Source organism: Python bivittatus, unplaced genomic scaffold (assembly GCF_059951505.1).
Source record: "Python bivittatus isolate LINGU-HERP-01145 unplaced genomic scaffold, Pbiv_v1 ctg000080_np1212, whole genome shotgun sequence".
NCBI classification, from domain to species: domain Eukaryota; kingdom Metazoa; phylum Chordata; class Lepidosauria; order Squamata; family Pythonidae; genus Python; species Python bivittatus.
In genome coordinates this window covers 90277816-90300133 of record NW_028277035.1, presented here as the reverse complement: position 1 = coordinate 90300133, position 22318 = coordinate 90277816, and the positions used below count along the sequence as shown (strand labels likewise).

Sequence of the window (22318 nt, the reverse complement as noted above, 5' to 3'; positions counted from 1 at the left end):
GAGCTGTGCTGCCCAAAAATGGTAGGGTAGGCTTTGAGATGCTGAAGTAATAATTCCTGCACTGACAGGGGGTGAGTATCCATAGAAAGTCTTCATGGTCCCTTTCACTCTATGTTTTATGATAGGCTTCATGTAACTACCTTTTTTTTAAAGAAACCCGATCTACCCCCTCCAAACACCTGGCCTTGCACGGTTGTGTTAGAGCTATGCAAATGCCTAAAAGCTCCATGGGAGGGCCCCTTTGAAGTGATGTTCCAGGGCACCCTGTTTCCCTGCTTTACTTTACATTCTCTGCTTTACTTCTGAGCATGTCTTTCCAAGGTGGATCAGCTGCACTTTGTGACAACCTAATGTGGGTTTATATGTACAGTGGTACCTCGGTTCACGAACGCTTCTGTTCACGAACAGTTCGGTTCATGAACAGCTCCGTTCGCAAAATTTTGCCTCCGTTCACGAACGCCAGATCGGGTGACGAACAGGATCCGCGGCCATTTTCCCTCCCGTGACATGTGGTCGTGGCTTCCTGTAGGGAGGGGGAGTCTCCCTCCAAGCAATAACCGCCTCCCCACCCGCCTTCCTGTCCTCCACGCCAGAAGTCGCATCGAGCAAGGTTAGCTTTCTCTCTCTTCGTGCTGTATTTTGTTTCATATTTTTGCGGTTTAAAAAAAAAACACATATGGTTCAGAACAGATTAACCATAATTACATTGAACCTTATGGGGAAATTTGATTCGGGACGCGACCAAAAATCAGTTGGCGACCAAATTCGGAGGGGTCAGAACGGATTAATCGTATTTACATTGAACCTTATGGGAAAATTTGATTCAGGTCGGGACCAATTCGGGTCACGACCAGAGTCACAGAACGAATTAAGTTCATGAACCGAGGTACCACTGTAGTCCTTACAGGCCTAATGTTGATATGACTCTTCTCACAGTTCTGTTCCGGTGAGGCAACCAAGAGACACTGAAGAAATACTCTGAAAGCTGACGTCTCTGCTGGGCCCTAAAGCAGGTGTGCACAGGTTCCAAGATCTAGTTCATTAGTTCCCCCAGAAAGTGGAAGGTAGGGCCTGTTGGTAGAGAGTAGAGCAAAATTAGGATGTGGCTCAGGGACCAATGGGAGCTTTCTATGAATTTGGGACGTTTGTTAAATGTCCAGGCTCAAATAATCCTACTTCAGACACATCACACAAAGACCTAGCTCTCTGGAGAAGGCTCTAATGCTGGGAAAGGTAGCAAGAAAGAGAAGAAGAGGACCAGCAGCAAGTGGTGATGGGGATGCTGTTGGAAGAGCTGAAGGACCAGGTCAGGGACAGATCATCGTGAGAAAATCTAAGACTCAACCATGACTTGATGGCACATAATCAAACAATGAACTATTAAATAATTGGGAATTGGAAATCATTGATGAATCAACCAACCGTCTACAAGAAGATCCTTTTGCTGAACTGCAGAATCCTGGCTATGAGGAGAAAAAGACTTAGATGGAAGGACTGTGGTCAATCAGTCAGTTTTTATTCATTCCTTCAAGCCAAAGTGTTTAGCAAGCCCTACAGTATCAGAGTATTATACGAAAAGCACAGCAGTAATGCAAAACATGAAGCCAAGTCAGCTTGCATCTGCACCTCCTGCTACTTACAGGCACGATCCTTATATACTGTAAGTTCAGGGGCTGTGAAAGTGAATGAAGCACCTTTAATTTGTATCACTTAGCAAGCAAGCATTTTTTCCTGCTGTAGATAAAAAAGGCACACCTCCTGTTTTATTAAGAGACCACAGGCACCTAACTGTGGATTTTTTTAAAAACAGGAGCATGCCAATTCCATAATTCTTTTTCCACAATTCCATAACTCCATCATTCTTCTTCCAAGATCTCTCTCTGCCTATAAAAAAGCAGAGGATGGTTTCAGATTGATAGAGTCAAGGAGAAAGCCCATTTAAACCTTTCCTCCCCAGAAATGTATCTGCTCCTTGAAAAGATTTTAATGTTTAAAATCTTTTTGGAAGAAAAGCCATTCAGGATCAGGACTTGGAGCACTGGTTCTAATCTACTTTTTAAAAACTACTACAGTAAATGAGGGGCAGTTTGCAAAGCACTGTCTCTTCCATAATTTAGCTCAGTATTGTTTTCTTCAGGGAAAGTAATCTCACTGAGATCTCAGGCAAAGAGAACATTTTTCTCCTCCCTGACATTCTGTTTTAACTGGGAAACGTATATCTGAGCCTGTCTGCATCCAAACTGAATAACACCCCCTGAGAATAATACAGACTTTAATGTGTAACAGGATATTTAACATTGTGGGGTAATTTTACACAGTGGTAAAGCGTGTGTAGAGAGAATAATACAATTAGAAGAATTATCTTGGCAGAAAGACCTGCGCAGAGTGGTCCTTGCATGGAAAGAAAAAATCATCACTATCATTTTATGATAGGAAAGGCTAAATTGCACATTCTACCTGTCCCTTAAGGCTGATAGGATCGGTACCTGCGAAAAACAGCAAGATCCCTGAGGAGGACCATGGGAGACAAAAGCAGGAACTAGAAGTGATGAGAGCTCAAATCAAATCAAATTTTTATGACGGTCAAAGACCAGTATAAGGAAGATGGGGTACTGTCAGATTAAACAGCACATGAGAGCTCTGAGAATATCAGTCCCACCAAGGAAAATGAAAATAATTATGCAAGGAGAGAGGGAGGGAGAGGGAAAGGGAGAGGGAGAAGCAGTCTCTTCCCTAGTTGTCCTCTGCTGCCCCCGGTGGCCAAGAAGGTGCCAAAAGCAATGCATTCAAAGGCATTAGCACGAGACAAAGGGGACTGTGGGGGGCAGGCAAATAATGAAATTGGTATTGCAATGCAAACTCTGCTGTTTTGTACATTGCAATGTGCTTTTGGTCATTTGGATGAAACTGTTGGATTCTATGGATGCCTCTGTTCATATATTACATGTTCCATCCCATAATACCTTGTGTATGGGCCTACATGACTTGTAAGCCACCAAGGAAGCACAGTCCACATTCCAGCTTAAACGTTTTCTAGGGAGGCAGGAATCATAGCATGGGAACGGTGTCGTCAGGGTCTAGTTTTGGGGCAGAAATTCAAGATCCGAACAAATAAAATCAAGAACTGGACCCTAAGTGGAGTGCTTTTTCTCAAGAGGGTATGGATGAGATGCGGTCCAACCTCCAAAATTACTTAACTGTGCCACTGGAAACAGGTAGTGGACCACATTCCCTCTGAAGGGCTGACAAAATCTGCAGGTTTGTGATGCAAGCTCCCATTATGATAACTAAGTGTTGGAAGGAGAGGCAGGGTTGTTGAGTAGTTAGGGAGGACAAAAAGCCAAGGGGATGGGAGCACGATGTGGGTGCTTCTTTTAAGCTGAGAACAAACATCAGGGTCAGCCTTTACACACTGCAGCTTTTTCCTGTCTCTCCAAGCTGAGCCGCGCTAAAAATTGGAGGTTGACGCTTAATCCGTGTTGCATAAGTCAGTGTCGCAGCAATAACGCTTGTAGGTTCTTCTGAAGGGAGTCTCCCTCCGCTCAGTTGTGTTGCAGAGTTCTTGCTATTTGCCACACCCGTATTTTGTATAGAGCGGCAAGCCAGCTGGTGGGAGAAGAAAAGAAAGAAACGTGAGATGCAAATAATGGAGATTGCATCTCTGCCCCACCCAGAAGAGTCACTTCCCAGAGTGGCCCCCCCAATCCAATATGCTTTTAGGCTGGTTTATATCTATTTGCACATCCTTGTTCACATCAGTGCATACAATCTCAAGTATGCTATACTTGGCCCAATACCCATAACATTTGCCACTGCTCAGGTTGGCTGAGGTCGCAGTAGTCCAGACTGGAGGTTTTTCTTGTCTGATATATCTGGAGGACATCAACCTGGGGACTGTATAACTAACTGTTAACCCTGTGTCAAATTCTCCTATCTCAGCCACAAAATACAGCAGCAAACTACAGTTTTCAGCAGTGTAACTTTCTCTCTTTTTGTGGACCGCCCAGCCCCCCTTGAACATAATTGTGTTAAGCCTATGTTAAGCTTCATACAAAAATTTTATGGTGCATGTCCCCCATGTAACCTGCCCAATTCCCAATAGTTACCTGCAGTTATGAGCCAACAGTGAGAGACAGTATATTTTTACTTTCTTTCAAGAATTTATTCTGCATTTAATTGTCCTTAATAACCCAAAAGTAGTAAGCCCAGAATAGCATTTTCAAAATCATCCTGCGGAAAACTAAGTCTTCTATGTCCACTTAAAAAAAAAAAACTCTATTGGATTTATTTATTCAATTTATATGGCTGCCCATCTCACATTCATGACTCTGGGCAGCTTACAATTAAAATTTATACATTGTACTCTGGGATTTCTAATCCATGCAAACAATTATTGCTCAGGTTCTCTGCATTAGGTATGTAGGGTTTTATTTTGTATAATATTTGCATTCCACCAATAACTAGGAGTGGGATTTTCTTCCCCGCAGCAATATTGTTCCCAGAAAGATTCCAAGAACTAAAGCTTCTAACAAGCTCTTTCCTTGCTAACGTCAGTAATGCGGAAGTCATGTTTGGGAATTTGACCAACTGGTCTTCCTGGCCTTCCTTACCAGAGATAGAAGATAGTTACACTATGGTTGCTATATCTAGGCCAGTGTTTCCAGAGGTGTGGACTTCAGGGCTGGCTGAGGTATTCTGGAAGCTAAGGTTGAGAAACACTGAACTAGGTCATGAGAACACTAGATGGCAGCTAAGAGATTTTCCTGTACCTCTCTATTGCCATCTACTGGTTCACCAGCCCAGCTACGGCACCCCTAGTATGATCGTTTGTGTATGCCTTCTGGTTGAACAGGGACTTGTGTGGCTGGCTGGAGGGAGGGAGTGGTTATGGATACTGAGGATTAAAAATTGCAAAGATAACACTTCTAAGCCAGCAAAAAAGGATCAGAACTGCCAACCTAAGAAAACTGTAGCCAGAACTTTAATACCAATTTGATATTAAGTAGCGGGCAACCTACAGAATCAAAAACCATTGGAATCACCATTCCAAATGTTTATAACTATAGGTTGAAACGTTATGCCAGATTATTCCATTCGCTTACTTACAGATCTGGTCTATCTATATTTTCAGGCATTAGTTATTTCTTTTCTTTTTGGCTTTCCTACTATCTTTAACAACCACAACCAAACCCACCCTCCACCACCTATAAAGACACTTACCTATTGTGCAAAACAGCAAGACAGTAAAAGCAAGAAGAAAAAAATGCTTCATCTTGATAAGTCTCACCAGAGAGGGATGGAGGAATTGAGTATGTCTAGGACACAGAATTTATAGAGACAGAAGAGTTCAGATCAGCTCTGTGGTGGAGACTCTTCCAAACAAATCTTGGGATGGGAAATGTTGGGACCAAGATCTTATTATCATCCAGGCACAGGGATCCACTAATGGGATGAAGAAATGGGACAAAAGACACACCTGATCTTTAGGAGATGAAAACAAGTATGTAGATGATGACATGTGGATACAGTTTCAATCCAATTACAATTCTATTCTTGACCCAGTTCTGTTCTTGTTCTCCGCTCCATAACCTTCAAGGTTATTTTCTGTTCTTAGCACAAAATGGAAAGACTTATTTATCAGCCAGGTATCTGGAAATTATACTGATGAGTTTTATTTCTCAACTGCTTGTAAGTATGATACACTGGTTGGAAATTCTAAGAGTTCTGGTCCCAACATCTGTGAAAGGTGGCAAGTTGGGGAAGCTGGTTTACATCCTTCCTAAAATGGGATAACTTTAAGCCATGCTATATAGCATTAATGTACAGTGCACCCATCTACTTAACAAATAATGAAGGATGCCTACTCTGAAGCAAGATACCAAAACATTCCTTACAGCGATGGCAAAAAGAATACTTAAGAAGTGAAATTGTGGTGTGGAGATGAAAGAGATTTTACACCAGAAAAGCCCAAATATTACTTTCCCTAGCCAATTGCTTTCTGCCAGAGATTAGAAAATACAATGTTCATAATTATAATAAACAAACTGAAACCAAGTGAGTTTAATCCTGACCAATTTAAGTCTCAATGATTTCAAAATCGGTGGCTAAATTAGCATAGAACCAATAACCTAAATATAAATGTGTATAATGACACTGTAGGAGGAGAGACTTGTTAGTCTATGGTGGCAAAAGATCAGGAGACTGGTAGCATCTTTTCTAACACATTTTATTAAAAGACACACTTTTGTATGCTTTTGTTTTGTAAATGTGTGGAAAAGATGCTGCCAGACTCCTGATTTATAGCCACAACATCTTCCTGCTCAGATAGGATCCTGCTTTATTCTCCAGGATTTCTCTTGGACAAGGCTAACAAAACATCTTCCAGTTGTACTGCCCTGGAACAGGAGTCCTCAAACTCTGGTCTGTGACCTCATGGAGGATTGTTAGCAAATTTGAGGAGATTGTACATTTAGGGGGAGGGGGCTTGCCCACAGAATACTGGGTTGTAGGCTCATGAGGGCTTGGGGGGCCTGAATAAGTTGCATAGCCAGAAGAAGCAGGGCCTGAGAGGGGATTTGTAGGTAGGATAATATCCAGGAGGCTCTTCTTGCCAGAGAGAGCACAGCAGCTACCAGAAATGTTGCCAGGCTGTTACTTTGAGTGTCCATCTGGGCAGGCTGTTCTCTTCCTGTTGAACACCAGGAGAAACCTGACAGAGGAAGCAAAAGCCCAGTGACATGGCTTCTGGCTTGTCTGAGCAGAGCAAAACTTTCAACCACCTTAGATTTGCGATTCCCCTTACTATGCAAACTGGAGCACTGTCACAACTGAATCCTGCTGTGCTAGACAGGAGAAATAAGTAAATCAACCAGCTAATGATTTTATTTTTTTATTAATTAGGTAAATCAAAGAGCAACAGAAGCAAAGAAAAAGGAGTATCCATACCTAAAATAAAATTTACGCTAGAGTGAAGGATGAAAGGAAAATATGACTGTAAAGTTTTTAAGTGGAAGTTTAAAAAAAAGGCAAAGCAAATAAAAAAGATAAAGAAAAACATTATAGGAAAAACCAGTCTAGTAACCCCCCCCTTCCCCTCCTCTCCCCCCTGCCCCACTACTAATTGCTACTTAAATATTATACTTTGCTCATGATGATGATGATTGCTTATTTATATTTGGCTAGTTTTGATTATTATTTTTTTGTTGTTGTTCAAAGAAATATATTCTAAGTGTCTTAGCTTACCTTGCCATGTAATAGGTTGTACATTATCATGTCTTTTGGGGGGGAGGGTACCTCTCAAAACCTCCCAAGAATGACTAAAAACCAACCGCTGACTATGAGTGCTAAAAACCAACCGCTGCCACTGTGAGGTCATAAATATATAAAAATAGTTGTGACTTAGGTATCTTCTAGTTAAAAAAGAAAGAACCACCTTATCCCCAAACTGCCCCCTCCCTTACAAACCTTATTCTGTTCCATCCAGTTTGCTAACTTCAACCATCAAACACCTCGAGTGTGGCCTTTGGCCACCAAAGGTTACCCATCTTCTGTTCTGTTTTGGAAAAAACTACTCACCAATAAAAGAGTGATATTTAATAACAGCATTCTTCTTCAGTGAGAGAATATCAGTCTGTTTGGTAAATAATTCCCTCCCTTAATTTCACAAAACAAGAGGAACCTTTGCCTTCACTTATGGGTGTATCCAGAACAGGCAAGCATTACCCTGTAGCATTCTTTCACGCCAATCCTTTTTCCAGGATAAGCAACTTGTATCATTCAGACCAGCGCATGACAATAATTACTGCTTATTTCTCCACTTTTGGGGTTGGCTATGTTCACCTGAACATTCATCTCCTGCAGTATCTGAGTAAACAACTTTCTAATTCCTGATTGAAATATATTTCCTAGAGGGCAACTCTACAAAGAGTACAAAGGGCTCAGCTTGAAAATGACTCAGAAGCAGCAGTTGGTCCAAAATGCAGAAGCCCAACTATTGTTTAACATTATTATTAATAATAATAGTGGAATACAGAAAAAAATATAATAACCCCCCAAAGAAGAAAAAATAATGATGATAGCATGAATTAAAAAAAAAAGCTGGATGTATTATGGTGGTTTTAAAAAGGGTATTTTTTTTTTAAAAAAGAGATCCATATAGTAACCCTTAATCAAATAAAATTAATTCAGTCCTTAAGATTATTATTAAATCTAGACCATCAGGATACATATTGCTACATCTTCTCATTTCTAGAACATCAAGACTTTCCAAAAATAGATAACAAATTAATATCCTGAATCCATTCCTTGATATCAGGAGAATAAGTTTCTTTACATGGATGTAAAAATTATCTTCTTTAGCATGTCCCAGTTTTGAAAAGCCAAATTTCTTCATGAGATGACAAATTTGATGTTTTAGAAATACAGTTCACCATAACATTAAAGTCTTCAACTGCAACATCTTTTTCCAGAATTGTTCTGATATATGCAACAATTTGAAACCAAAATGAGGTTTAGCTGGACAAGACTAGATCATGTGATCCTTCAAATGTCTTACAAAGCCAGCATAGAAAATCTAATGTCCAACCATTTGTAAATATTCTTTGAAGGGTCCAATAATATTTTCTGATGAATTATTTTCATTTTTAAATTCTATGAAATGTATTTTATGTACCTTAACACCTGGACCCATTGATTCTCCAAACCTTCAAGTCAGTTTACTGCCTGGACTAGTCCCTGCAGTTTTCTTGGCAAGGTTTTTCTGAAGTGGTTTGCCCTGGCCTTGTTCTTCCTGGGGCTGACAGAGAGGGACTGGCCCAAGGTCACCCTGTTAGGCTTCAGGTCTAAGACAGGACTAGAACTCACAGTCTCCCAGTTTCTACCTTGGTGCCTTAACCATTACACTAAACTGGCTCTCATGTATGTGTGTGTGTCTGTGTGCGTGTGAATTCCTTATAGAACAAGCATTGTTGGTTTTTGTTCAGGTGTTGCTTCTCTTAAGGATCCTTAAAGTATGGGAACCGCCAAGACTGTCTAACTATTAACAAGGAGGAGAAGGTTTAGTAATATTCAGTCACTACACTGGCTGACAGTAGGTTTCTGGGTTCAGTGGAAGGTGCTGGTTATCATCTATAAAAACTTGTCACCCCAATACTTACATATTTACCATACTTACAGAAACATCTCCCCACATGTCCCTGCATCCTCAGAAGGTTGTGGAGGGCCCCCACTCTTCAAGAGGTGAAAAGCTATGGGACACCTTGACACCCGCTGTCAGCCTTACCAGGTAGACCAGACAGGAAACGCAACCAGATGAGCTAATTCTACTTTATTGTAAGGTTACATTAACAGAATCTTGCAAGTCTGAAAGTACAGTTCTCTCCCCATCTCCTTTACACCCCGAGAAATTAGGGAAGGTCTCTTCTGAGCCTCTTGCCCCACCCACTATCCAGCTGCGGGCTATGCTGTCTCTTATCTGACCGTTCCCTTGGCTCCATCTCTGGGCTCAGTTGCTCAAGGTCATTCCCACATACCATTACACCTGCCTCCGTCCCCCTCTCTTTGCCTTTCCTAAGCCTTTGAGATCTATATTTATCTATAGAGCTTTGGATCTAGGCAGAGGATCTGGCCTGCCTTGGTAGATGTCGTTGTGATTTTTGTGATGATGATGATGATGATGATGATGATGATGATGATGATAAGGAGGAGGAGAAGGATGGTCTTATTTTATTCTATATTTTCCTAGTTTGTAAATTGCTCTGAGTCCATCGAATGGGGCAAGATACAAGTGATTCTCTCTGTAAATAGATACATATATCCCTCTCTCTGCAAAACAGTAGGGGAAAGGATTAATTCATAGATTCAAACAGAGTCTCTAATGTCATGGGCTGTTAACTTGAGATGGCTTTACCATAGCTGCTATTGTTTATCTATAATTTGTACTTTAATATTTTGGTCGATGTGTTAGTCTTCCCTTGTTTTTTGACCGAAGATTGAATCTTCCATAAGATTATCCTTTGGTACATATATTTTTAGGTACGATTTTATTTATTTAGTCTTGCATTTCTATCAGAACTTGCGTGGTGATGGGTTTAACAATCCCATGGAAGTATTTTAAATACGCATACATACATCACACAAAACACTTACATCCATGGACACAAACATAAACACTTAGGTTACCATCTATGTGACATAAACCAGCACAATTTCTGTCTTAGGAGACTATAGAAGAGACAATAGTCTTGCGGCATTTTAAAAATCAGCCCCTGGACTGTAGCATAAGCAAAATTTTAAATGATTTAACTGATATGCCCCCAAAGATGGAAGAGGCCTAGGGATAATGCTGTGATGTCACCAAAGGAGCCAGAGCAATAATTTAATTCTTTTTTTTTTTGAACAAAATGTAGTTTGGATTGAGGGAGTTAATGAAATGCATATGCTCATCCTGTCAGCAGTTTAACATACCTATATTATCGCTTATTGATCTGTAAAACAGCAAATTTAGTTTGCTGCTCATTTTTTACCACATCACCAACTTTATGAATTGTGGAAACTCTGTGGGGCTGAAAAAAGAACAGGGGCCTTGGGGTCACTTTTCGTGAACTAAATAGACAAGCCTCCGTTCTTTAAAAATATATGGGATAATCTAAACTTCTACAAGAGTGTAGCATAGGGAGGTTTGGGGTTTGTTCCTATCAAGCCTCGCCATCAATATTCATGAACACAATTCTGGGAGTTGAAGTCCACTCATCTTAAAGTGGCCAAGTTTGGACAACACTGCTATATGGGGTTTTATGCATAAGTATATTTTGCTATTGTTGCATTATATTTGTGGATTGTATTGTTTGTTTTTATCCTGGATTTTAGTTGTTTAAGTTCTGGTTTTTAGTTGTTTTAATCCTTGGTGGAATTTTTAAAAGCTCAACGTTGGTAAATGATTGGCGCCGCATATAAGCCTAGTAAAATGAATGGATCGATCGATCGATCAATGGATCAATGGATTGCAGAACAGCTGAGCTATGTTTTGCAGTACAGGTTTATTGAGAAGTAAATCTGACTAGCTTTACAAGTCTGGCTTTCAGTCCTGTGAGTATAAGATCACAACTTTAGTTTGTTTGCATAAACAAACATGAATGAAATAACCAAAACAAGGAAATTAATTCCAGATTAGACAAGCATGCTAGCCCTGTGGGTAGATATAGCGTTCCAAAAATTCGTGCTATGAGAGGACTTGTTTGTTTCAAAATCTCTGTCACACTGGAAGTGGCCAGTTGCAAAAGATGTGCAGTTGTTCATTTGATACTATCTAGCAAGTAAAGCATGCTTTCTAGCATTACAGTAGATCTTTATCCTTTTCTTTTTTCTTTCTTTCTTTCTTTCTTTCTTTCTTTCTTTCTTTCTTTCTTTCTTTCTTTCTTTCTTTCTTTTTTGAGAGGCAGGTATATTTCCAAAGAATGCACTGAAGTGCAGATCATTTTTTTTTTATTACCTTTAGTTTACTATGGTGTTTATGCCGAACTCTGAGGCAGTCATGTAACTAAACTTGATAGCTTTGTAGTGTAACCAGGTTACATGGTTCTTAATCATCATTATCATCAAATACTTAAAAAGTAGTCAGAGAAAAGACAATGGACCCCAGTCCATTGGAGTTGGGTGGCAAATACATTTTAATAAATTAATAAATTATTATTATACAAAATGGCCTAAACTTGATGAATTAAATACAGCTTATATGTTTATATATATGTGTGTGTTTCATCATTCTCTTTACCTCCATTTTAAAAAAAAAAACTCAATTTTGACAGCACTTTTTGGATAGGTTTTAGGAACCACTCCCAAGTCTTTGGGGATCCATATTCAACTGTCCATTCCTTTATTCAGATGTCCAGCTGAAAAAGAGGACAGAGGGACATACTCATTTTATGAGGGAAAATTGCTAGGCATCGTTTTGTCATTGAGCTGAAGAAGGAAAAATAAAGGTGAGGAGACTTACAGCTCCTCTCACTTTGAGAATGTAGCAATACTGTAAACTGCCCAGAGTTGTTTCACGAGATGGGTGGTGACAAATTTGATTAAATAAATAAATAAATAAATAAATAAATAAATGCTGTCATTGGCCAGGGCCCTTGGGCTGCTAAGAGTCTCTTCCTTTAATTGAGGCTCTGAAACATGCCTGGGAGGAGGCAAAAGTGTTCTAGTTCCCACTCCAGGCAGGAATTTGCAACATCCCACAGCACTATGATGTATCTGAGGAAATAACTGTCTGTTCTCCAGCCAGCAAGATCATTTTTACTTAATCCAGTTTTGTAAACTTGGCCAAGCTGAAAAAAATTAATCATGATGCTCACGAAGCTTAAGAAAAGAGGAAGGGAAGAACTGAGATCTAGAGAAGTTTGCTTGGGCCATAGGATCATGCATGATTGGCATCCATGTTTGTTATACCATGCTTGAAATTGTTGTCTTAAAATTATTAAGGCACAAGTGGGGATATTCCTGGATTATAGTACCTGTAACTTCAGATTAACGGTCATGCTGGTTAAGGCAGATGGGAATTGGATTCCAGCAGCATCTGGAAGACTTTTGGCTTCCCAGTTCAGATTTCAGGTTCAGAATATTTGTTTTTCTGGCCAAAATAGGAGAGATGAAATTATGATGAAAGGGAAAAAAAAGGCGGGGAGAGAATAAAATGTTCCACCAAAATTATTTTGGTTCCAAACTTTGATAGATAGCAAAAACTTTAGAAAATGTATATGAATTAATTCCTGCCATTCTGCCCATTGGGAATCAAAGGCTGGTAAAACAAACAAGGTTATAAATACCAATTAAAACTGTGAGAAGGCAGGGAGAAGTGAGGGCCTCAAACGAACCATGTTTGCTAGGGGAGAGCGCTGTGCACCATGGGGCAGCCTTGGGGGGACGGCAGGAGGGAGGATGGGCAGAAGGCACACTCGCACCAGAGTGGAGAGGGACGGCAGGAGGGAGGAAAGACTGCAGGCAAAAGGCACGTTCGCACCAGAGTGGAGAGAAACGGCAGGGGGCGGCTGTTGGGTCAAGTGGGTATTGGAATGTGTATTGCGCTGATTGGATTCGGAAAGTGGAATGTCTGCGGTTTTGCGGTTAATTAGCGGCGCTCCGGGGCGGTAAAAAAGGTGAGATTGTGAGCCAAGCCCTCGTAGGAGGGGGAGGACAGATAGGGGGTATAAAAACCTGTCAGACCTTGCTTCGGGGTTCCTCCATTGCTGCGGGAGGGACCCACCTTTGCAAACGTGCCCAATAAAAACTTCTGTCTACTGGACAACCGAACCCGTGTCTGTCGTTTTCTGACAAAACCATTATTAAAACTAACCCAGACTGGAAAGGTCTGGTTCTTTTTGTTAAAACAGAAAGAGTAGACCAGGAGCTATTGCTGGGAAGTGCATACTGTAGGAGGTGATGGTTATCTTCTGAGTGTCTGATAAAGAGATTTTTGGAAAAAATTTAAAGGGTCCTCTCCTGCTGACCTTAAGGTCTGGCCTGATTCATAGCAAGATAGATAGACTCTTAGATACGTGGGCCCTAAGTTAATTAGGACTTTAAAGGTATGTATCAACAGCTTACACTTTACTTGAGGGGTTGGAGATTTAGCCCCAAAGCTAACAAAATTAATTCCAAACTGGAGCAAGAATAAAACCCCCATTTAGACAATGGGGGGGGGGGTATGAATTGCCAATATAAGTTCAATGATACCTCGTAAAATAAGAAAGAGGTGACGGCTCTCTGAGCTATTGTTCCTTGACCCAGTTCTTCCCACAGCTAACAGCTGTTCTTCAGACGATTTCTGAACACGGGTTTAGTGCCCTTCTGGAATAATGCTGATTCCATATCGAAATAAACTCGTCAGATGATATTCACTGATAGTTGCTCCCCCTTTTGAGTGCACCCACACAAAACATGTGTGCAACAACTGAGCAAGTATTTTAACCTTCCATCAAAATTTGACTCCTTCCCATTCCCATCGCCATTCCATGTTAAAGGAAGTGATTGGTGGATGTTTCCCACTGGTTGGTGACATGTGGAGAGACGGTAGGGAAACAACACTGGGGAAATCCACCAGTCCCTGTCCTTAACACGCCCTGTATACTGTAAGTAAGGGCAATGCCATTTGCCTGTGGCAGGATAGGGATCCCCACGGGAGAGGGGGGAGCCAATTTTATAATTTTCTGCTGGCTTAAGGACTGGTGAACTGCATTTTAACTTGGCAGCGATCCTTTGAGGAAGAGATCCTCATCTGGTATACTATATTTAGTGCTGGGAACACAATTTAAAATAAACGTTGATGGAAAGGAGCATGTTCAGAGGAGGGTGCCAAAAAGGGTGAGAAAGACAGCATTTAAACATTGAAATGCATGCAGTCAGGCTTCTCCCAGGCATGGCTGTAACTCTCTAAACTTTACATAATTCTGCTCATTCAGAGATAAGCTTGTTCAATAGGATGCTCACAGATGTGATTCTGCAAGATTAAGGCTTGAGGGGGACCCATCCATCTTTTTGGTAGTGTGGTACCACTGTGGAATAAAGACAATATGTCTATTCAGTGAGCTGCCCAGAGTTGTGTTCTAAGACCTCGCAAATCTTTTAAATAAATAAATAAATCTCAATTCTTAGAAAGCTTTTGGGCTTTTATAGATTTATTCCACTCTCCACGGCATTCAAGGGAATGGCTTTCCCCACTATTGCAAACAGAATCTCAGAGACAAGCGAGTTGCCCAGAGTGGTGAAACAAAAAAGAGGTGGAAGGGGGGGTCTGAACCATCCACTTGATCCTGGTTTTCAGGTTAGTACATTTGCAGCAGTAACATAACAGCTATTTTTGTGAGGTGGGCAGACCGATCTATATCTCAAACTCATCCTTGACCCAAGTTGAATCTATTCTGATCATTGACACCTACCGTACAAACATCCATACATACTCCTTCTGCTAATCTCTTTTGGAGTAAGCAACTTTATGGAAAGGGCAGAAAAACAGTCAGCAGTAGGTTGAGCAAAAGAAATTAAAGGCAGGATTTACAATAAAGGAAGAGGAAATCTATGAAAATCTATTTTGCATTATGTCAACACTATTCCTCTCCATACCTTTCTATTCTTACAAACCACTCTTCCTTCCACTTCATCCATGCACCAGTTCATACATTGCCCACCTTCCCCATGTAATGATCCATATGTCTTTCCCTTCCCTAATTAATTACTTGCATTTGTTCCCAAACTTTCTATTAATTCATCCATTTATTCAGGATCCTCCCTTTTGGAAAAGTGAGAGCATGTTATGGATGCTCTCACAAAATGGCAAGGCCATTTATCAGAAGATAAACTAGTGGGGTGGATTCTTGCTGCCCTCCCCCCATCCCCTTCCAAGATACCTTCTATCCCCTGGATTTTATTTTTTTCCCCCTTTCGGAGCATACTTCCAAAAACAAAAAGTCAACTTTGCAACCACTTGCCTTGTCTAAAAATGCCTCTGGCATCTGTGTTGGTGATGGAATACAGATAAAAATATAGGTTATGCTTAAGGACAGTGCTTTCCTTTGTATCATGCTTGCTTCCAAATTATTTTTTAAATTAAACGACTCCTCTCCCCCCCAAAATAAAACCAGTAAAGCAGGAAAAGGGGTGCCTGCAAGGGGGGAAATGAAAAGAAGAAAGGTAATGTCAACCACATGATTAAAATCCTGCCCTCTTTCAATCTGCATCAACACATGTAAAAAAGGAATGGGTCTTCAATCGTACAGTCATGGCTGCCATTTGGACTTTTTTAAACCCTCCCCAGCACAGACGCTCCAGGTTAAGAAGCTTAGTAGATTTCAAGGAACGTGTTACCAGGTGCATTAGTACAATGACTCCCCCATTCTGAACAAGCCCTAATTCATTATATTATCAATTTTCCAAATTCAGTACTGCATCCTTTGATTTAACCTGGCCGCTTAATTATCCAGATCCCTCCAGTGCCATTTTATTTGTTTATTTGTTTATTTGTTTATTTGTTTATTTGTTTATTTGTTTATTTGTTTATTTGTTTATTTGTTTATTTGTTTGTTTATTTATTGCTTCTTCCATCTGCTGGCTATCGAGATCCACCCTAATTTATTTTTCTTGCTTCTCCTTCCTCCTAGGAAACCTTTTTCCCCTTTCCCCAGGCTAGACACAGTTCTTCCCTTTCTCTTTCTCTCAGCTGTGTTGGCACAGCCTTTGGAGATCAATGGGAGTTGCAAACAGGCGACTCTCAGAGGTTGAGATTATCAACTTCCTTGACTTACTAGACTGGAAAAAGAGGTCCCATTCAGGCCTCCAAAGACATCAAGAAGTAGGGTTACCAGATATCTGAACAGGCAAAGGAGGACACAGACAACTGAAAGGAGAACAAGGAAAGGGAGAAGGAGGAAAGATTGTTTGACTTTCTTGGCGTCCGTGACCAAAATTGCAGTGAAAAATTGCAAACAAAAAGTACTTAGGCCTACCTATCAGAAAAATTGATTTTTCAATCTCAAGAATCTGCTAGAGCAGGTTAGGAGGCAAAAGCCTTCAACTGATTAAGGTCTTGTCAATTTCAGGCAGCAGCCCAAGCCAGCCAGAGGAGGGTTCAATCAACTAATTAAGGTCACAGAGCTGAGCTTGTTAACTTGCAATTAGCACTTATTAGGGATGCACTGCACAATGGAGAAAAGCTGCTCAGGAATTGATACTCAAAAAAGTCAGACAATATTTGATTTTAAGGCTATGCTTGCTGGATGGAGCACATGAGGACAAAAAGGAGGACATGTCCTCCTTTTGCAGGATGCCTGGTAACCCTGCAAGAAGCATCACTATGGACCAGTAGGTGGCAGCACAGAGCACTTTTAGACACAAGGCAACTATGATATCCAACCCAGCTGATGGGGCCATTCCCATTTCTCTGTTCAAACTGGGCTCATTTCTGGTTTCTCTTTACAGCTCAAGGTCTAGTGTGCAAAGTCTGCAAGTTCAAAGTTGGCAGTGTCTGTTTCAAATCCGAGGAACCCTGCCAAACAAACAAAGGCCAGCAGTGCGAGACGACGAAAGTTTATACAGGTACAACTTTGGAGAGAGATGTTTTGAGCATTGGGACCCATCAGAAAACTTCGAGACCTAAATATAATCCCCCATCTTCCATCATGGGATTCTTGGGGACAATCCTTTCATGACTTGGGCCACTTTGAACTTCTCTGTAAGAGGGTTAAGTGTTTGTTTTTTAAAAAAATGGATGAAGCCTATTTTGGGGCTCACACTACTGTTATCAAGCATTTCCAGCCTAAAATGGCAGGAACCTGCACTGACCACATGGAAGCTGAACTGACAATAATGCCCACAGTTGTCAACCTGGTTGGAGAAGGAGCTGGAGAAGCTTGGAGGCTGCTTTGACAAATGGTCAAAGGCTATCCTAGTGCAGAATTCCATGGCTTAGGCTCTGGGCAATGTTGGAGGAAGAGTATCAATAATAATGTTGGAAAGACTATGTGGGCTTGAAGGACATGAACTGGGACAGTTGGAAGTAAGACTGAAAATTAACCTAAATACAGATATTTTAGCCACTAAATTTCTTACAGAATTTATCTTGGAGACAGAATCACTCACATCTCTAGAAGTATATGTAAAACAAGACTATATTTCATTTCATTTCATTTCATTTCATTTCATTTCATTTCTAGAAACAGCATCCAAAACTCTTAGGGTTAAATAGGAGCTACCAGATTCTCCTTTAAAGCCTTGTGCTAGCACTGTGGTTTGGGTCACAGTAACCTATAAGCTGTTTGTTGCCCACCCCTGATTTAGGGGAAAATTTGAACATAGTTTAAATTTCTCAGTAGTCCAGCTCCTCATTCTACTATATGGGGAGAACAGACAAAAGTATGGAGCAGAAATAAAGTGATAGACACATACACAGTAAGTAAAGTGAAGGAGGCTCAATTCATGGAGACTGCATGGGTCTAATCATTCAATTATCTTGGCAACAAAATGAAAGTGATTTGTCATTGTCTTCTCTGGGGATGCTTTTCACCTTCCTGGTCTTGCCTACATCCCTGGGATACGTGGATGGTGTAGCATCTAAATTCTAGCCAAACCCAATCCTGCTTGCTCCAAATCCAGAGAAGATCAAGCAGGAGGTGCCATCTGGTAAAACTTTAATAAGTAAAGCAAATCTCAAAACCATTAGTTTTCAAAATGCTACTTCTCACATACGTTCTCCAAGATAGAGCAGAAGTTCTAGCCATTAACATTTATTTTTCTTGCTTTCTCTCCCACCAGGCAGCCTAATGCTCTTCACAAAACATGGTTGTGGCAGAATGATTGAACTCTGCAACAAGACCGAACAGAGGGATAATGTTTTTGACATGAATTACAACTGCACTTGTTGTACTTTTGATTTATGCAATGGGGGAATGGTCAGCCAGCCCAGCTTCACTCTCTTTGCTGGCCTCAGCTTGGCACTGGGCTGGTGGGTTACACATTAACTTATAAATTGAAACAACAACAACAACAGCGGAAGACTGATGGCTATGCTCTTCTCATCTTGAAGCAACCCTAGAACTATGACTCTGTTTTCCCTTGCTCTTTTATCCTTCTAAGGACTCAAGATCCCAGTGTCTCATACACTCAGTTCACACATCATTCCTATGAAGATGAATTAAAAAAACCCAGCAATTGCATTCTCTCTCCATCTTAATATTGATTCTACCATTATCAAGAATTTTCTGTGGTTTATTTTCTTGTGTGAACCCAAACAATTTAATTCATTAATGATTCAAGGTATGGTGTAAAATTCAGTGGCCAAGTTAAAAGTGTTAAACAAACCTAGATATAGAACTGAATTTTCTTCCCTCCAGTAATGTTCTTTCAATAAGGCATCATGAACCTGGACCTACTCTGCGAAATTTAGCTCATGAGGTCTGAATGGTGGCCCATCAAGTACTCAATATCCTTCTTTATTTTGGTTTTTCATGTCTGTCTGAGATTTGACTAGTCCTTGGCAGACTACAACACCATGGGCTGTGTTTGTTGTGTGTTTGTTTGTTGTTTAATAAATCTGTTTGGCTTCGTAAGCTGGAAGTACTGGCAACCTTGACTAGTATCAGTAGAAAGGATTGTTTTGTATTTGCAAAAGTTTTTTTTAATCCAGACAGTTTTTGAAGACCCAGCCACTGCCTGAAGGTCATCCCCTCAACTCAACTAGATGGTGAAAGCAAACCCAAGAGATTAAAGGTGAATAATCATGGAATCTATGTAATCAGCAAGGAGTGCTCTATGTACTCACCATGAGCACTTGTGCAACATAAATAATTATGACTCAGGTTTCACTTAACTCCTTTTCTGTCTCCAATGTCTCTCATTCCCTCTATTGTAAATTGTAGATTGAAAGTCCCTCAGAACAGGGACCTGCCATCTTTATAAAATACAATGCATTCACAAGAAGATAACAAGGTAAAGGGATAGCTGACATACTGAATATACCTGAATTTTTTCAGGTATATTCTGAGCATGCAAGTTCTCAGAAGGATATAAAGACCATAGAGAGATGTGGTCCATTTGTAGAATCATCTCACTGCCCAAAATCATTCAAGTGAACTATGAGGGAAGGAATTATTAAGTTCCATGAGCCATTGTGATACCTCTGCAGAATATATTTATCTAACATGTAGGTTGTAGTCCCATGCAGGTTTATCAGGAGGTGTGTATGTGTGTGTGTGTGCATGTCTCTGCCTTCAAGTCAATTTTGACTCCAACCACTGCCTGGACAAGTCACCAACATTTTTAAAGTGGCTTGGAATTGTCTTCTTCTTCCTACAGCTGAGAGAGAGGAGTTACAATCCTTAAATTTATCATTCAATCTATATAGAAACAAATTGCTCCATGTTCTCACTTTAAAATATAAAATATTCAACAAATGAGAACAAACACACATCCTGAACCCATCCCTTAACATCACGAAGATAGTTTCTTTTTATTTCCATGAGATTTTCCTCTTGGCTGAGGCCCTAGCTCAATAAAGTCAAAGCTCTTCATAAAATGACAAAACTATCTAATAGCATTATATAAAATGTTATTTTTCTCTGCAGAATTGTATTAACAGATGCTGTAACTTGAAACCAAAACGGAACTATGGCTAGACAACACCAAAGCACCCAAGAAAGAGCCTTCACATCTCCTAGAATGTGAACATTAAAAATCTGATATCCAACCTTCTAAACACATTCCCGGGGGAGTCCAATAAACATCAAACCATATTTTCTGTTGAATGAACTTTGTTCTTAAATCATAAGACGTATATTTTACATCTCTTAAAACTTGGACCCATTGATTTTCCCAGATGGGATATTCCAATTCCTCATTTCACATTTCATGCATATAACCCTAATCCTTCATTCTGTTTTTTCATTCCATATAAAATTGAAAGGTTGATTTCATCTCAAATGCAGCTTCTTTTAGGGGCCCTAAAATTCCAACTACATCTGAAACTGTTATGCCATCTGGAACATATCATATCGTGCATATAGTACATGTTTCAGTTTTCTGTATTGCCAAGCAGCTGATAGGGATTGCTGTGAGCAAAATGCCCACTTTAAATTAGAAACCAAAGTGATTGGAGATCAATGGAAGAACATATACTTTTCCCGGCACACAGAGAGTCCAGCGATTACTGGGCTGCTCATTGAAGAACTGCAGAACAGCCCTGAACAAAGCAAGTTTCCTGGTTATATACTTTTGGTGTATTACATTAAAGAAACTATTGTGAATCACTGTGTGACTGTATGACTTTTACAGCCAAAATGTAGCAATGATAATATCATCGGGACCCAGTGCCTCTAAATTCTGCGTTTCTAGAAAGACTCCAAGTACATTCTCTTCTACTGATACTAGCACCTTCTAACATAAACAAGGTCCTTCATATTGTCTCCTTTTACACCAAGGAAAAGGCAAGAATCTGGTTTCTGTAACGTGTCATCTTCCCTTCCAGGGCCATCAGATCCAGCCTTCTGCTTTTACTCAGGGCTGCGTTGCAGGCATGATTTCATTCATGCCTTGACTGATTGATGGCGTGCCATCAAGTCGGTTTCAACTCCTAGTGACCACATAGGTAGATTTTCTCCATGACGATCTATCCCCAACCTCTTCTTTCAAGTCTCCCAAGGGTGCCCCCATCACTATTGTAATGGAGTCCATCCCCCTTGCTGCTGGTCTTCCTCTTCTCCCTCCTTCCATCTTCCCCAGCATTAGAGCCTTCTCTAGAGAGCTAGAAAAGTCCTGTTGTGCTGCCTAATCTTTGGGGAGGGGGGCTGTTCCTGGGAGGGATGAGCAAAGAACGTCGGGAGTGTATGCCCAGAGTCAATATTCCCAGCAGACTCACCTAAGGTGTGAAGGTCATCCCAGCTGCCCAGCTAAAGCAAGCAGGGGGCTATCCTGGGCAGCAGCGATATAGGAAGATCCCAGAGACAGACAATCACTTTAGCGACAGTGGCAAAGGCATGAATTCATTCTGCATGGGAGAAGGCCATGGTAAACCACTCCTGTATGTTGACCAAAAAAACCACATGGGTAGGAAACCACATGCATGCCTTAGCTATCTGTAATTATTGAATTAAACCTCCACAGGGATGAATCATCACCAGAAGACAATAGTTCAAAAGTCTTTAAAGCAGCCATGATCAAACAACTCATTCAAGCTATTTGTCCCTTGTTTGGCTGACTTTCCAATGACACATCTTCATCGATATCTGCAAATTTGGATTATTCCACTGTATCAGTTTCACATGTGATTCTGGGTCAAAACCTAACCACTTATGTATTAATAACCAAATGTGTCTAGCTGTGTTCAAAGCTGGAAAAGGAAGTCCCTCTTACTATTCCTTGGCCTTAACATTTGCCTAAAATGTCACCCCAAAAATCAAACTCCCTCTGGTTTGGGCCCAAAGAGAGGAGAGAAATGTTCATTCCACAGAAATAGAGACATTAGAATAAAAGCACAATGGTAGACTTGATCATCTGCTCAAGTAACATCACCATCATCCTCAGCAGACTCAGTTTAGCAACGAAAACGTGACTTGTCCAAACAGGCTTTTCAGTAGTTTATCTTTGCATAGGAATTCACACTGGAAGCCCTTTGAAAATATAAATTAATCTTCTTGTAATATTCATTCTAATTGCATTACCCTTATCTCAAAGAATCAATGGAACCCGATTTCTAAAGTAGAAATTTCTACTGAAATCTTAACTATGCATTTTGTTGTATTTAATTCAAGATATTCTTATTATTTTGAGAGAGAAAAATAAACCC

General features: G+C 40.4%; 1 protein-coding gene across 1 annotated transcript; it reads left to right on the top strand.

The window, feature by feature from the left end:
• Positions 1-11018: 11018 nt before the first annotated feature.
• On the top strand, positions 11019-18500 carry LY6G6C (lymphocyte antigen 6 family member G6C). The gene is made up of 3 exons (XM_088134806.1): positions 11019-11034; positions 16963-17079; positions 18295-18500. The coding sequence occupies exons 1-3, from the start codon at positions 11019-11021 to the stop codon at positions 18498-18500; spliced, it is 339 nt and encodes a 112-aa protein (XP_087990932.1).
• Positions 18501-22318: the final 3818 nt, after the last annotated feature.

Excerpts from the sequence above, each read along its gene's own strand:
- LY6G6C (XM_088134806.1), top strand. Across the intron at positions 17,080-18,294 it reads GACGACGAAAGTTTATACAG|GCAGCCTAATGCTCTTCACA; the intron begins GTACAACTTTGG and ends CTCTCCCACCAG.